The sequence below is a fragment of the Nesoenas mayeri genome (genome assembly GCF_963082525.1).
Source record: "Nesoenas mayeri genome assembly, chromosome: 5".
Lineage (NCBI taxonomy): Eukaryota > Metazoa > Chordata > Aves > Columbiformes > Columbidae > Nesoenas > Nesoenas mayeri.
In genome coordinates, this window is record NC_137548.1 from 57,912,264 (window position 1) to 57,927,343 (window position 15,080).

At 43.0% G+C, this 15,080-nt stretch overlaps 1 protein-coding gene across 2 annotated transcripts in view; it reads left to right on the forward strand.

The window, feature by feature from the left end:
• Positions 1–890: 890 nt before the first annotated feature.
• The window catches only part of SWAP70 (switching B cell complex subunit SWAP70), a gene marked incomplete at its 5' end in the record, with an annotated part of 37,052 nt that continues 22,862 nt past the window's right edge, over positions 891–15,080 (forward strand). The window contains 3 exons of one of the 2 annotated variants that reach the window (XM_080345746.1): positions 891–989; positions 8,848–8,988; positions 14,746–14,919. In XM_080345746.1, the coding sequence (XP_080201872.1) occupies positions 891–989; positions 8,848–8,988; positions 14,746–14,919 (414 nt within the window). The remainder of the gene's footprint in view (positions 990–8,847; positions 8,989–14,745; positions 14,920–15,080) is intronic. The other variant, XM_080345747.1, reaches the window with a different exon arrangement.

Consider the following 15,080-nt stretch of genomic DNA (forward strand, 5'->3'; position numbering starts at 1 on the left):
TTAATGAGGTCACCCCTCGGTCTCCTCTTCTCCAAGCTAAAGAGCCCCAGCTCCCTCAGCCTTTCCTCACACGGGAGATGCTCCACTCCCTTGATCATCTTTGTTGCCCTGCGCTGGACCCTCTCCAGCAGTTCCCTGTCCTTCTGGAACTGAGGGGCCCAGAACTGGACACAATATTCCAGATGTGGTCTCACCAGGGCATAGAGGGGCAGGAGAACCTCTCTGACCTACTGACCACCCCCCCAAAGCCCCGGAGCCTGGACACAACTCCCGTCCTGGCAGATCTGCTGCTCTCACCAGTCAGTCCGGACCCACAGCACTTAAGAGGACACCACACACACAAAAAAAAAACAACCCAAAAACAACTAACTCAAAACAAAACCCCAGACTTCTTTATTGTGATGAGATTTTGTACCGCTCCTGCTCTGGAAGTCGTGCTGAAGTTTTTACTTTAGCCCTTCCCCCGTTATTTCTGATTGAAGTTCACCCACTCCAGCTGTGCGCAGCCTTCGTTGTGAGCTCTTTTTTAAACCCTTGGGGCTTCCTCAGGCTCCGAGGAAAGTCACTTTTCTCTCTGTGAGCGCACCCTACTGTGGAGCCCCGCTGTGTGTTCACCCGTGGGCCCGAGTCCCGCTGGGGCCGGTTCCCCGCGGGGCCGCCGCTGCCCGGCGCAGCTCCCGCGCCCCTCCGCGCCCGGGCCGCCTCGGCCCCGCCGGCCCCGCGGCCCTCGCCGCTGAGGCGGGAACCGCGGCTCCCGGGGCGGCGCCTGCGGAGCCGGGCAGGGCCGGGCACCCGCCCCCGGGGCGGTGCGGGGCGGGCACGGCGGTGGCGGGGCCGGGCGAGGAGCAGGCAGAGCGGCCGCGGGAGCGGCGGCAGGCGGCGGGCTGGCCATGGTGGGGCTCAAGGAGGAGCTGCTCAAGTCCATCTGGCACGCCTTCACCGCCCTCGACCTCGACCGCAGCGGGAAGGTCTCCAAGTCCCAGCTCAAGGCAAGCGGGGCGGCCGGGCCGGGGGCAGCGAGGAGAGAGGGGCGGCGGGCCCAGGGACGCGGTGCGGGCCGGGGCTCCGTGTGGGAGCGAGGGGGTGCGGGACACGGGCCTGGGGTGCCGGGCCCGGGGCCTGTCTGAGGTGGCCGCGCTCGGGGCTGGCTGAGGGGACATGAGCACTGGTTTGCAAAGCCCATTGGGGGCCATCAATCGCATTTTCTCCGTTGAGGCTGCTGTTGGGCACCTGGCGTTCTCAGTCGCTGTGGCTGCTGGTCACCGCCGACCCACGGAAAGCTGGTGCGAGTGGATCCTTGTGCTCGAGGGGGCTGATCTCCATTCTGCCCAAGCAAGCGCATTGTCCTCCCCGAGATGTCGGGACACAAACCCTTGTTGTGCTGCTGGTCCGCTTTCAAACGCCTGTCCTTGGTACCCTTTTTGGCCAAAACCTTTTGTGGGGTAGCCATAAGGTCCTATCTATAGGGGTTGGCTGCGTCCAAGTGAAATTCATAGCTTGCCAAGGGGAGAGTGAGGTTTCACAGTGCTCTCTTATTTGGATATAAACAGGAGAATTAGTCAAGAGACTCCAACTGTGCCATTTTTTCCTTAGCTTATACGCTGAAGCAATGTTTGTGCTTTTAAAAGAGCTCTCAGGCAGCTCACTGAATCCGATCCCATCTTGGCCTTGCTTTGTGGGACCATCTTGGCCTGAGAATAACGCGGAAATCTTGCTAAATAAATACTTTGAATAAGAGCGTAACACCTGTTGACACTGGAGACTGTGGGTCCTTGTACTTGGTGCTGGAGTTGTGACCACAACAATTAGCTGAAGTTTGTGACCTGTGTGGAGTTAACTTGGAGAGCCAGGGTGGCCATGCTGCCGGCAGGATCTGCAGGCGTGGGTGGCAGATAGTGGGCTTTGTTTTGGGCTTTATGTAATAAATGTCCACCAAACGCAATGTGCTGCAAGCAGCCTCTTCCTCTTCTCCTTTTCTTCGTGCGGGGCCATTGGGCTCTTGAAGTACAGTCCAGCTTGTCCAGAAGTGACTGCGTGGCAGGAGTCAGGCAGGAGGCTCCTTTACAGGTGACGACATGGAAGTGTTTGTGGCGCTGTGTTGCAGGACTAACTGGAGTAGGTTGCAGAGAGGCGTTTTTTTATTGTCCTGCTTTTTAAAGGAGCCCTGTTTTCCTGTCACACTGCCACGCCTTGTGTGTGCTGCCACGATTTGTGTTCTCAGTGCACTCACCTGGGTGGTGTGTCTGCAGCACCTGTCATCATGCCAGTTGGTGGAGAACCTGTCACGGTCACACAGGCTGGGGTGATTTAAGTGGCTGAAGAAGCAGGCAGGACACTGGTGGGCTTGTATGGCTTACTGTGACGGAGGTGCTGTCACTCCTCTGAGATCACTGACCGACTTAGGTGGATTAAAGCAGCAGTTGTATTTCCAAATGAAGCACAGTTACCTGTCTTGTCATGCTCTGCTGTCTTATTAGAGCCCCATGCCTGCAAATGCTTGTGTTTAAAAAGCTAAAAAAAATAGAAAGATGGGAAATTAAATCTGTCCCCTCGTTACGTATCAAACATCTCTCTAAATAGTTTTGACGTTTCATTATCTCTTTGAGAAAGAAGGGATGAACAAAAGTGGGTCTTTGTGGCTCTGTGCACTTCTGTCTGTGATACAAAGGCTCCTGAGGGAACTGTCAAGTGTGGGATCTGGAAACACAGAAACAAGTCTGAAATGAGGCTTCTGCCCTCTCCTGTGGCCACCAAGAGTTGGTTCTCAGGAAACACAGGAAGGGGTAAGGAGTGTTGTGCAGGCTTTTTGTGGCAAATGATGAATGCGGTGTCAAACTGATAGTCCTTCTGGGGAGAAAAGGTGCGTGTTATGGCAGCAGCCTCACGTCCCTGCAGCAGACGGGTACGCAGGACAGCAAAACAGACGTTCCTGGCTGATTGATGTAGGGCTGTGTTGCACTAAGAAGGTATTTCACAATAAAATATTTCTCATCCATGTTACAGTGAGGAAGATACAGCGCCTCTATCAAATGGAGAGATGAGGTTTGGAGATAAACATGTTAGTAGACGTTTGTGACATTAGAAAAATATGTTTAATAATTTACTGAAACTTCTGCTATAAAAAAAGAGTAAAAACCTGTTTGTTTTCTGAGAACAACATGCAGTGGTGTAACCTGCTGAACTCTTCCCTCCTCAATAAGAAAAGTTACTGACAATGGATCTATGAGTTGTATTGCCATCATGTTGCAAAGGTCTTAAGCATAACATGTTGGTTGTTAAAGAGAGTGATTTCTGTTTTCTCTACATAGAAATGATCTTTGAGCCTTCCATAAAAATAAATAATTGTCATTAAATAGTATGAGAAGAATAAATGTGTGTTATGTAGGCATTTGTTTTTAATATATCTAGAGCAATGTGATGGAGGTGAGTGAATTTGGTCTGTTTTGTAGGCTGGAGAAGCAGCAAATGCTTGGAGGAAAAACTAGGACTTGCTTGGAATAGTAAGGATTTTATGGGCTGTCTTTTATCCATTTGTATCTTTTGTATGTGGTCTGAGCTGCTGAGAAGAGACAGTCAAATCAGTCCTCTGTGAAATTTTGAATATTATCTTCTTCCAATATGAACTGATTTTTTTTTTTTTGTTGGTCTAATCAGTATTCCTCAGAAGTTCTACTGTTAGGCTGGTTGCAGGTATTTTTTCTTCCTACATCAGCAGAAACATATGTGTATTCTGTTCTTAAATAACACTTTTAAATATGGACACAATCATTATTTTGTCCATGTGTTTCAGCACTTTCAAACACTGATATAGCTGGGCTGAAGTGTGAGTTCTGTGTATGCAGTTACAGCTGCTGTTGTGATTTGAGCACAAGCTACATGCAAATACTTGCTTTCCTATATTTAAATCCAAATTCATCTTTCTTGCAGTCTGCAATTTTTAAATGGTCTTATTTTAAAAGTTTCTATAATGTGCCAACATTCAATCTGCTTTTTGTCTGGATCTTGAAACACTGTCATATTTTAAATGTAGCTACACTTAACAGCCAGCAAAACTCCTTGTAGCATGTGTGTATAATTTGACCTTGGAAAGAATACATACAAATTAGTTTTTACTCTCTCTCTGGAAGCTCTTCCTTGCATTGCTTTGTGACTTGTCTCTGCTTAGGCAATGGGGTTATGTGGCTGTTCTTGTTTTGTTTTGCCTGCTATTAATACATTGTGGTGGATTTTCAAAGTCATGGATTCCTGGTGTGGTATCTGCAGAATGTGGCTGGTGGACACCTTGTGAAAATAGAGCCTCATCTGGGCCTGTAATATGTCAGTGACCCGAGTTACCATTCAGACTTAGAAAACTTAAACCAGTCTTTAATCGTATCTGGGATATTATAGGGTTATTATACCTCTTATCTTTGTTTTGCCCTTTTACTAAATGAGAAGTCGGTGGCCGGTGGGAAGAGGAAGAATGGTGTAATCAGGGGCAAGAGGGATGGTCGAAACAGAGAGGAAGACCTTGAACAATGTAGCAGGGCACTGGAAAGGTTGAGAGCCTGTGACGAGTGGGCAGGACCCCGGCCGGACAATTGGCTTTGCGAGATGGTAGGAAATTAGTCACTGTGACTCACTTTGAGAGAGTTGTACTCTGACGTGATTAACGGGCTCAGAAGCGTTTGTATTTGGGTAGCTATGAAGAATTGTGTCTGTAAGGTGCGAGGGGAGGGAGACCCATCTTCCAGAGGAGCTGGCAAACCAAAGTAGCTTCTAGACTGAAATGACAGGGCCATGCCACTGTGTTTGAGGGGAGCAGCTGTCAGTGGATCGACAGACAGCCTGTTTGACCTTTGTCCTTGATGTTTTGTCAGCTAGTTTCAAGGAGGATGTAGACAAAAGGTGCAGTAGATGGAGGATGATTACTGGGAGCACTTCCTAAGGTCTGGGAGCCTCAGGGTAGAAGGGCAAGTGGACAGGTACAGGCACCAGTGATTGGGGATCGAAGGGGACCTGCTGGTAATGAAGGCAGGAGGAAGGATGAGGTTGTCCAAAATGGTCACAAGGGTTCTGTGAGTGCCCAAGGGAGAAAGGAACAAGTGAAGTAACAGGTGATGTGGGTGAAGGGCACTAGTGTTAGGAACCTGAAATGGTGGAGGCTGGGCCTGAATACGCTTCTCCAGCTGGGAAGGATGTTGCTCACTAATACTGGTGTTAAATAATGAGACTCTGAATGGAGCACTTGCTACCTGAATGGGTATGGAAGCTAGAGCTTGGTGATGCTGTGATGCAAGAAACTGTATGTTTAAGATGTAGCTGGGTTGAAAAGACCTTGTGCCTGTGACAAGGGGCATATGCGATGCTGGTTTCCACACTGGTCAAAAAAGGAAAAGAGAAAGTAGTTGTGAGTAGCCTTATTTTGGCTGGCTAGCTGCTGACATGGATGTCAGGGAGAGATGAGCCAAGAATGTCTTGGAATGAATTCACACAAAATCACTGAATGGAGCTGTTGGGATCTGCGAGGCCAACGTTTTAACATCTTAAAAAGAGATGGGGGAGGGAGAAGACCCTCCCAAAAGATGGAAAAGAAAAAAGTACTGAAGAAACTGGCACTAGCCACTGTAGGATTAGTCTGCCCTGTTAATGCTCCTACTGTCATCTGGGCCAAATTTTTGTTGCTGAGCAATAAGTAGTCTAGCAGATCTTCCTTTTCCCTTTAGAAACGCAGATCACTTTTATGGACAGGGTTAAATGGAACTACTCAGATGGTAACAGCTCAACACGTGCTTAAAGTTCAGGAAGATCAGTGTTTTGGAAAATGGGAGCTCAGAGGGGAGCAGCTGTGGTGGAGTCCAGCTGGGCTGGGGGTCTGCACTCCAGGTACAGCAGTGTGAGACTGGCTGTAAATAAAGTAAACCCCAAGTCTGTAATGACCTTTTGTGTTCAGCTTGCTTGTTTCATCTGGTTATTCATATTTAGAGCAGAACACCTTCATCATTCCCTGGGCAGCACTAGGCGTCTTTCTTACAAAACTTCATTGAAAATGGAAGAATTGCACCCAGAGTGCACTGTTTTTGTGAGCCCTTTGTGGTCTGCTTGTACTGTCTCATGGACTGCAGTTTGGGGACCACCGCCGTACCCCTTTGCTGCAGTGTGGATATCAGTCTAGTTTGGGGTAGGAGTTAGCTCTGGCATGAAGGTGGATTGTTAATTGTGGCATCCAGAGCATAATAAGTGCAGAAAGAAAAAGCTGCCTAGCAACCCTGTGGGCAAGGGGGAATAATCCTTACTGGTGCAAAACTTCCTCATGGTTGATGGAGCTTCTGCAAGGCAAGGCCATTTTTCATACCCCAATTAACCTAATAATCGTCTGGATCTTTTTTTCTAATTGATCATTAAAATAGACTATATCATGGTCCAGATAATGTGGTTTGAGAGAACAAAACGAGACCTCAGTGCAGAATTTTTCAGGCTTACCCTGCAAATGAAGAATTCAGCTGGCGCTCGGCTGTGTTGGAGAATGGCAGGCTTTGGCAGGCGCTGAGGAATTTCCTGAGTTATGAAAAGAGAGCACTGGGCACAGGAGAGATCGCAGATAAGGCAGATCTTAGAAAATGCTTGAGAGTGGAATTTTTTCCTGGTAAATTGGTTGCTCAATGTGGAAACCACCTAGATTTCTGACAGCTCAAGCACAGCAAGAAGGCCGAAAAAGGGAGAAGACAAACACATAGAAAGGACAGGATGAGAATGTGTTTTATTGAGACTTTTAAAGTTATTTTGGTAATAAGCTTAAATCAGTTAGGCTTTTAAAATATTTTTATTAGCTGGGTATTTTTTTAGTTTTAGTATTAGCAACTGCAGTCTGGTTGGAAAACTGAGATCATCTTTATCTCTCAGAAATTCAAGAATCCCTCAGTCTTCTATAAATAACAGAAGCCTTAAATAGAAGGGGAAACACGCATGATAGTACTTTTTTTCCTCTCTATGTAAATCACATGGACTCAAATACTTGACTTGATGTGGTGGTTAAAAATAAGGATTGATTGAAGGGAAGTATACTGTTGATGGAGGGTAGTATGAAATGTAATAACTTCTAAATACTATTTTGCTACTTTGGGAAATACAGCTTTTGTGGTAAGATGGCTGATGCTATTGTTATTTTGTTTTTAAACTTTGCATGTGGTTAAACCACCTTCAGTGGCTTAATATTAGCATATGGCAATGAAAATATGTATTTCTTGTGGAAATATGTGCTTTTCTAAAAGAAAGAGTAACTTTGGACGTATGCAGAGAGGAATTCTCCTCTGAACTGAGCTTGCATCCTGGGCTATCTTTGTAGGATTTGATGCTAACTAGCACTTAGATTCTGCATGTCTCCTTATCATATGGAAGAAAAGTAAATGTACATCATTGGGGTTTTTTTGGGGGGAGCAGGGGGGGAAGCCCAGACATTTTAAGTGTGTGGCATGGGTTTGATTTCCTAGGCTTTGATGACTTCAGACTTTCACTTCTTGTTTTGCAGCTACCCTATCTCAAACACTTCATGTCTACTTGCATGTATAGACCCACTTGTAAACGTACAGCACATTTTTTTATTGCCTTCTCTTTGCATTTTGTTTTTCAATTTTATGCTGCACAGTGAAAAAGTAAAACATATGCCAAAATTCAATTTCAGTCTGTCCTGTCTAGTTGTTGATTTAAAAAAACAAAATACCACAAGCAGCCTGCCTTTCCAAAAGGCGCGATCTGTTTTGCTTCTGCCTAATTTTCTTTTAAGCTGTATTTTTTGCCTTTGGTTCTTCGTTACTTTTTTCAATGCAGACCATTTCTGGGCGTGTGAAGTTGAATCATTAACGCAGTTCCTATAGCCAGTAACTGGTCTTCAGAGGCTTAACTCTGCATGTGACTGTTCAGCACCCAGTGGGCAGCGTGTTACAGGACTGAGCTGACTCGAGACAGTGTGAATAACGAAAGAGATGGTGCTTTGCCTTTCTTAGGAAAGTGCTGGTGGCACAGGAGCGACTGCTGCCCAGGCTCTGCTTTCCTCGTGTTGGTACCAAGGTGTTAGTTTGTGCCTGCAAAACTCAGCCTAAGTTGAAGAAGTTGAGATGCGCTGGCTACCAGTTAGTTTTCAATAATGCAGCACTTCCTTAAAACTAATCAAGCATGTAGCCGCTTCTTGAAGGTCATTTCTCAAGAACAGATGAGTGCTGGTGGGTGTTAAGCTCTTGACATAATTCATGCAAATAACTTTTTAAAATAAAAATTTGAGAAGCACACCTAACCCCTTCCCCTTTCTGTAACATGACTTTTTCTTTGCTAACTGAAACACAGGGTCAATGCTGAGAAGCAACCCAAAAGCAAGCAGATAAGAAAAATCCATACTTAATGCTTTAATTTGAGTGGTCATTTCTTTAAAGTAAAGGTACATATTGAGTTGTTTTCTTTGTAACTCATTTTCACTAGATAGTAAGTATTTATAATTTCAAAGGCTAGGTGTTTGTGGTTGGTTTCTGTAGCTACCTAATTTCACTCTCTAAATATTACTTTGGTGATTCTGCATGCCTCTCCTGGTTTTCAAGTGCATGTGTATGTGTACAAAGGGTAGCTTCTGTAGCCGTGTTCGCAGTTCTGTAGGAATGGAGCTATCTCTGATCACATAGTTTCTTGTAAATGTTCAACTGTCTGACACAATTGAACCCTTGGAGTCAACTTTTTTTAGTTATGCCTTGTTATTTCACAAAAATTTGCAGGGCAGAACTTGTGCTGATATGAAAGTGTCACTTTGCACATGATTTTGCAAGTCAGAGGTCTGCTCTGGAGGGAACGCAGCAGTGTCATTGATTTCTCTTCTGTCCTTAGGTCCTTTCTCACAACTTGTGTACAGTGCTAAATGTTCCCCACGATCCGGTGGCCTTGGAAGAGCACTTCAGGGACGATGATGAAGGACCGGTTTCCAATCAGGGCTACATGCCTTATCTAAACAAATTCATCTTGGAGAAGGTAAGTTTCGAATTCTTGTGTTCTGTTTTGTCTTTATCAGGTCTTAGAGTGCCTTTACAGTAAACTTCTGCTTGCTGGCAGCGTGCTGGCATGAAAGTGCTGCTGGGAGTGCGCCTGTGTGGGGTCGTGGTGGGGCAGGCACTCTAGAGAGTCTGTGCCTCAAAATGGCACCTTTCCTTTTCTCTACTTCTTTTTCCTCTCCCTGGTTTCTATTTCCTGTTGCATCTGGTCATTTTCTAAGCTGTGTTCATATTGATAAAGCATCTTAGCTTGAATTTATTTGAAAGTGTCTTGGAGCTATAGAGTGTCCCACTTTATACTACAGCTATGACAGAAAATTGTCATAGACTCCTTTGCAAGCAGGAAGGGCAAAAATGTCCTTAATGTCTATTCATAAGGTATTTTAATAAGTTGATCCCTTTCTAATAATTACAGTGGGTGACATTAGGGAGCGTTGTTAAGTTTTGTCTTGTGAGTTCTTTCCTTTTGTGCCTGAGCACTCTTCAGTCTTCTGTTGTGCCTTGTTTTGGGGAGAGCTCTGGAAAGCCAGCAGGGTTTGCCTAATTTCTCTCTGTCTTGTGCTGAGATAGGTAGAGCAGGGCTCTGGGTGCTGTGTGTTTGAGATTTAGGTTGAAATTTTTAAAAATACACTATCTTCCTGCCTTTTTCTTTTTTCTGGCAACTTCTGTTGAGAAACTTGACTAGATGGTAAGAACCAGCCCACATGGTGGTGGAAATATATCAGCTTCAATACCACTGATTTCTCATACACGTGGGGGCTGACCCCAGAAACCCTCAAACTTTGTTCTTGTGGCTGCAGAGATACACAGATGTTTCCTTTCTTTTATAATGTTAAGAAGTCCTGAGCTGACATGCTGCTGAAAAGTCCAGTGTGGCATTTGCATTTGCAGATTATGCACAGTCCTTAGCCCTGATTTTTGCCGCTTATTTAATCTGCATTTCATACTGGTGGAATATGTGATTATAGATAATGTCGTCTGGCAGCTTTGAAGCAGGACAAGCTTCATATATTTAGCTAAGACTTACCAGGCTCTCTCTGCCTCTCTAGTCTATGTTTCTGTCATACCCAGTGACAGAGCCCTATTCTGTGTGTGGGAGCTGTTGGCTGTTAAAATACGTAAAGGTACCCACTTAATGTCTTGGCTGTTTGCTACTGGACAATCTTACTTTGTCCCTAAGAAGTCTGTGATCTCATTTCCACTTCGTGTTGGCTGTCTGAGCTACTGTAAGATTCAATGGAGACCAAGCAGTTTGTATACAAATTTTGGGGAAAAAGAAAAGACCTTACTTTATTTTGACTGAAGGCTTACAGTAATTGAGTCTGAACCACAGTGGTTTTTGTTAATACCATCTGTAGGCAGTAGCAAGCCATTAAGTGAAAAAAGAAAAAGATAGAGATGGAAGGGTTTTTCAAATATAAACATGCTTTATTGTTAAAGGGATGAATAGTTATGGAAATGAGGAGCAGTTGCATTTAAATAACACTGCAGTTTGAAAATTAAAGACCTGGCTATGTAAGCAAGCTCATGTGAACTTGCAGTGCTTAGCTACTTTGGGGCACCGTCTTACCCCATGGTAAAAACAAAGGACAAGCTACTTTGCTTCTCATGAAAGGGAAGGCCATGACTGCATGTAATTTCTTGTGTTTTATTCATCTGGCTTCTGATAATTGCCTGATATACCTATAGCATTAGTTCATCTTAAAAGATAAAAGTGTTGAGGAACAGGATTAAATTACCTGTAACTTCATGTTATTTTATCCTGACTAGATGCCCATAAACAGTTTAGATATATACTATTAAAAATTAGTGAAGTTCTTTAGACAGAAGGCTATCTTTGTGGACTGGAAAAAACTTGATTGTGGCATCTCATCTTTTAGAGATGACTTTACATGAGTGCCAAAAGACAACATGCAGAGAGGGATGAAGTCACTGGTTCATAGCATGTCTCCTTTGTTTAAAACAAACAAGCAAAGCAAACAAGAAACCCTTTCTTTTTTCATTCTTCCAAGGCGTAATCTGTTGTTTTAGATGGGGTGATTGTAGAACAAATGTTATTAATTTATGCTAGTTAGCAGAACTACCAAAGAACAACTGGTGCTTTGTATCCCTAAATTCAGAGGAATTTATCTCAATTTTCAGTCACTTATCTTCTGGTGAATTAATTTATTTGAGCAAGAGCAACCTGCTCAGGAGAGATATTTTTGACCTCAAGATATTTTGCTTTAAAACAGTAAAATATTTAAAGAATGAATCCTTAGATTTCTTTAAAACACATATCTAACTGTGACTTTGAATTTTTTGAGAGGACTTTGTAAGCTTTTGAAATAACTTCTGTGGTACTGTTAAACACAGTTGTAGCTTTTTATATTTGTCAGTGCTGGCTTACCCTGTGTTACCCTGCAATAAAAACCTCTTTATATAGAACCAAGGAGTAATTATATTTTGCATATCAGTAGAAATTAAAGATCTCAAAAATGGTATGGGTTTTGCTGCATTTTTATTTTTATTATTTTGTGAAACTTGTTAGAAAGGGAAGGTAGGTGACTATTATATTTTTATCTTTACGAGTTTAAGCAGCTTTAAGGTTGGAGGGCTTGGTTCCTTTCCATGTTTCATCATTTGGACAGATTCACAAATAAAAGTAATAGTTGCTGTAGAGCTAATAGTGTGGAGTACTGTAGAAATTTCCAAATGAAATTCCTTCAAATAATTTGGACAAATTCTGAAGTACAGTTAGAAGCCTATACTAGTACACAGGAAAAATCTTTTGGACAAGGAGTTGTTAGTTAATTAAACAACAGAGTTGTGTGATATTCACACAGGTTGCAAGCAGGATCAGTATTCTGGCCAAACACAATTGAAATTCTGGTTTCTTAGCAGAGTGTCACAAATTTCTTATTTTAGCTTCACATCAAGATGATTTCAGTGTAGGATTCATAGTAGAGTCTCACTGTAATTAAAGATGGTTTGGGAATCCTCTTTAAATTTCAGTTCCAGGACAGTCTTTGACCCAGTCTGTGTTTATAAACGTGTGTTTTGTTCATGTGTGAATTTGTTTAGGACTTGTGTTTAGACATCAGTACATCCTGTTTGAAAAGTTTCTTCTTTTACAATTTCTTAATTAAGTTAGAAGTACTTTTGCAAATAAGTTCAAAAATAACTTTAGAAGTTGTTCAAATATTTTTAATTTTTGAAATGATGCTTAGAAGTGATCTCTCATAAATTCTGAGAGATTAGTAATTCAGAGTAATTATTATCCAGCCACCTACAGTGGAGTGTTGCCAGTTAAGGAAGGCAAAGTGAGCACAGCCAAGTATTTTGTAGAATTGAGTTAGCTCTAAAGCAATTTGGGTTTAGTTGTGGGATTTTCACCTTCCTTCTCCTCCCTCACCATGCAAATGTGGATGTAGAATTTGTAATTTTAGGACTGTATAAATGTACAGTTATATAGTCCTAAAATTACGTTCGGCCCTTTGAAGGCAACTGCAAGGCTGATGTGGGCTCCAGTGAAAATGAGTTTGACGCCCCTGATGTAGAACATAGGTACCAGAAATAGTTGTCATTGCTACATGAAACTGATGAGTATAATTCTTATTCTTTATTAAAGCAGACTATTTAGTTTCATACTTGACTCACAATATCCCCAGAACAACAGTTTCATTTCATTTCATCCTTTATTTAACAGACAGCCTGATCATTTAGAAAAAACCCACAGACGCGTATCAGAGTTATTTTGGAGAGCTGGAACTTGTGTGCTGATCTGATTATTGCTCCTGAATAATTCCTGAGCAGTGCCTCTGCTCCTTATGCTGCATGGGTCCTGTGAGGTCCATTTCAAGTCTGGATTCTGAAAAAAGGAATTACATGTCTGGAGTGGGACCCCTGGCACAGCACGACCTAGTCCCCTGTGGCAAAATGGTCCTGAAACATCCTGCTTGGCTGCTGCCTAATCGTGGTGGCAGTAACACGCTGGAGGCGACTTGAGTTTCGACACGAGTTTCTGAGGTGCACGTGGTCCAGCTGTGCTATGTGAGCAGAAACCATGCACTTAACCTTTGTAGCGCCTAGAGCACTTGCCACGTGGTGGCTGTAGGAATGGAGGTTTCCCGCTGTGTCAGCATCTTCCTCGGGAGTAGCATAACCAGTAGGACATTTCCAAGGTGGAACTGCCCATCATTTGGGTGGATGAAGCTCTTTTAGATAAGAAGTCAAGCTTCATTGGGTAGCGTGGGGAGGACAGACGGGAAAAAGCACGGGCAAAAGTAGCCAAGGGTTGAGGCGCTGGCAAATTGCAGGAAGGACAAGGAAACCTGGCTTCTAGCCCTTCTTCCAGAGCGTGTTTGTTAGCTCAGCTGGTATTTCATTTAAGACCAGTGTTTCTTGTGTGAGTAACCAGAATGCTGAGCTTATGGTTCAGCTTGTTATAACTAGCTATAGCTTGTAGCAGCTATAGCTCCTACAGCTTCCACCTTCTTCAACGGACAGCGGTAGCCTGTAGCCGGCCTCTTGCATTGTCACTTCCATTGGTGGCCTGCTCTGCAAACATGCAAAGTCTGTGGCTTTCTTTCATAGTCTCACTTTTAGTCCTGTAAACTGTACTGTAAAGTGCTTCTTGGCATAGGGTTGGTTTCCTGCTTACTTCTGGTTTGGGTTTTGTTTTTTATTCTTTTTTCCTTCGCCCACATCACTTCATCCACTTCCTTGGTCTTTGACTTAGCCAGTGTGGCTCATCCTCCACTGTATTTGACCACTTACCAGACTGGACAGGAAATAATAGTTTGCAATGGTGTCTTTGGAGCACTTAAGATGCATGGTTTGGCCTCTCATAAGGAAATGTCACTCAGCATTACTGGTGTTGTTACCACAAGAGGTACAAGAACCTTGTACCTTGGTTTCTTAGACATGCTTGCCGAAATCTCAAGGGACTTACATTACAGTCCAAAACATGCCTTTATCAGTTACATGTTGGCAGAGAAATAACATTGCTAAGATGTAGGGAGATAAGTAGTTTTCATCTCTAACATAAGTGCGAGTTTAAAAATAATATAGAGGAAATGAAAGCTCTCACAGATGTAAATAATTCACAGATGGGTATGTACAGTTGCTAGGTATGATAAAGGATAATAAAAACAAGAGGATTTTTTAACTAATAAGGTGAAGATTTGCAATTCTGAGAAAAGGGAAAGATCTTTAGTGGATTAATGTTTGAGAAAAAATTATTACATGTTTATGAATATCCTACAAGAGTTATGTTTGAATAACATGCTGTGGAAAAACTTATTAAAGGTGTTTCCCAACTATTGTTGCAATATCACTTTTAGTATATCTACATGTAGTTTTTTGGTTGTAATGGTTTCCAAGTTTGCTACATAAAATCTCAGTAACTCTGTGCAATGAAAGGGCAGTTGGAACTAGGACAGCAAAGAAGATGGTTTGGAAGCTAAATCTAGAGGAAATGCAGAATTTTAGCCTCCTTCACAGGAAGTCAGGGTATTATTACCTCAACCAGAAATTGGAGGTTGGATGTAGATTTTGCTGAAAGAAATTCCTTATTTCACCCCATGCAGGAAGTCAGACCAGGCTGCTACAGTGGTCTTTTTGGGCCTTGACATCTCTTGCAAACTAGAATTTTATTGGCGCTTTTTGTCTGATTTAGGCTGTTAAACTTTGTCTGTCTGTTATTCTGTGCCCTTTGTGCATGTTAATTTTTTTTTGTTCAATTTCTTCATTTTAGGTTCAAGGAAACTTTGACAAAGTTGAATTCAACAGGATGTGCTGGACTCTCTGTGCTAAGAAGAACCTCTCTAAAAGTCCTTTGCTGATTAGTGATGAAGATGCATTTAAAGTGTGGGTTATTTTTAACTTCTTATCAGAAGACAAATACCCTTTAATCATTGTACCTGAGGAGGTAAGAAACAAAAGCTGTTTAACACCAGTTTGCTTCATGTCTCAGTTGAACTAGGTTAATGGTTGCGACTCTTTAGAGATTTAAGTTAAAATCATTGTTTGAATGTAAAACTTTTATTCGCTTCTTTTAATAACGTAAGGCTCGGGTGCTTTTCTTTGTCT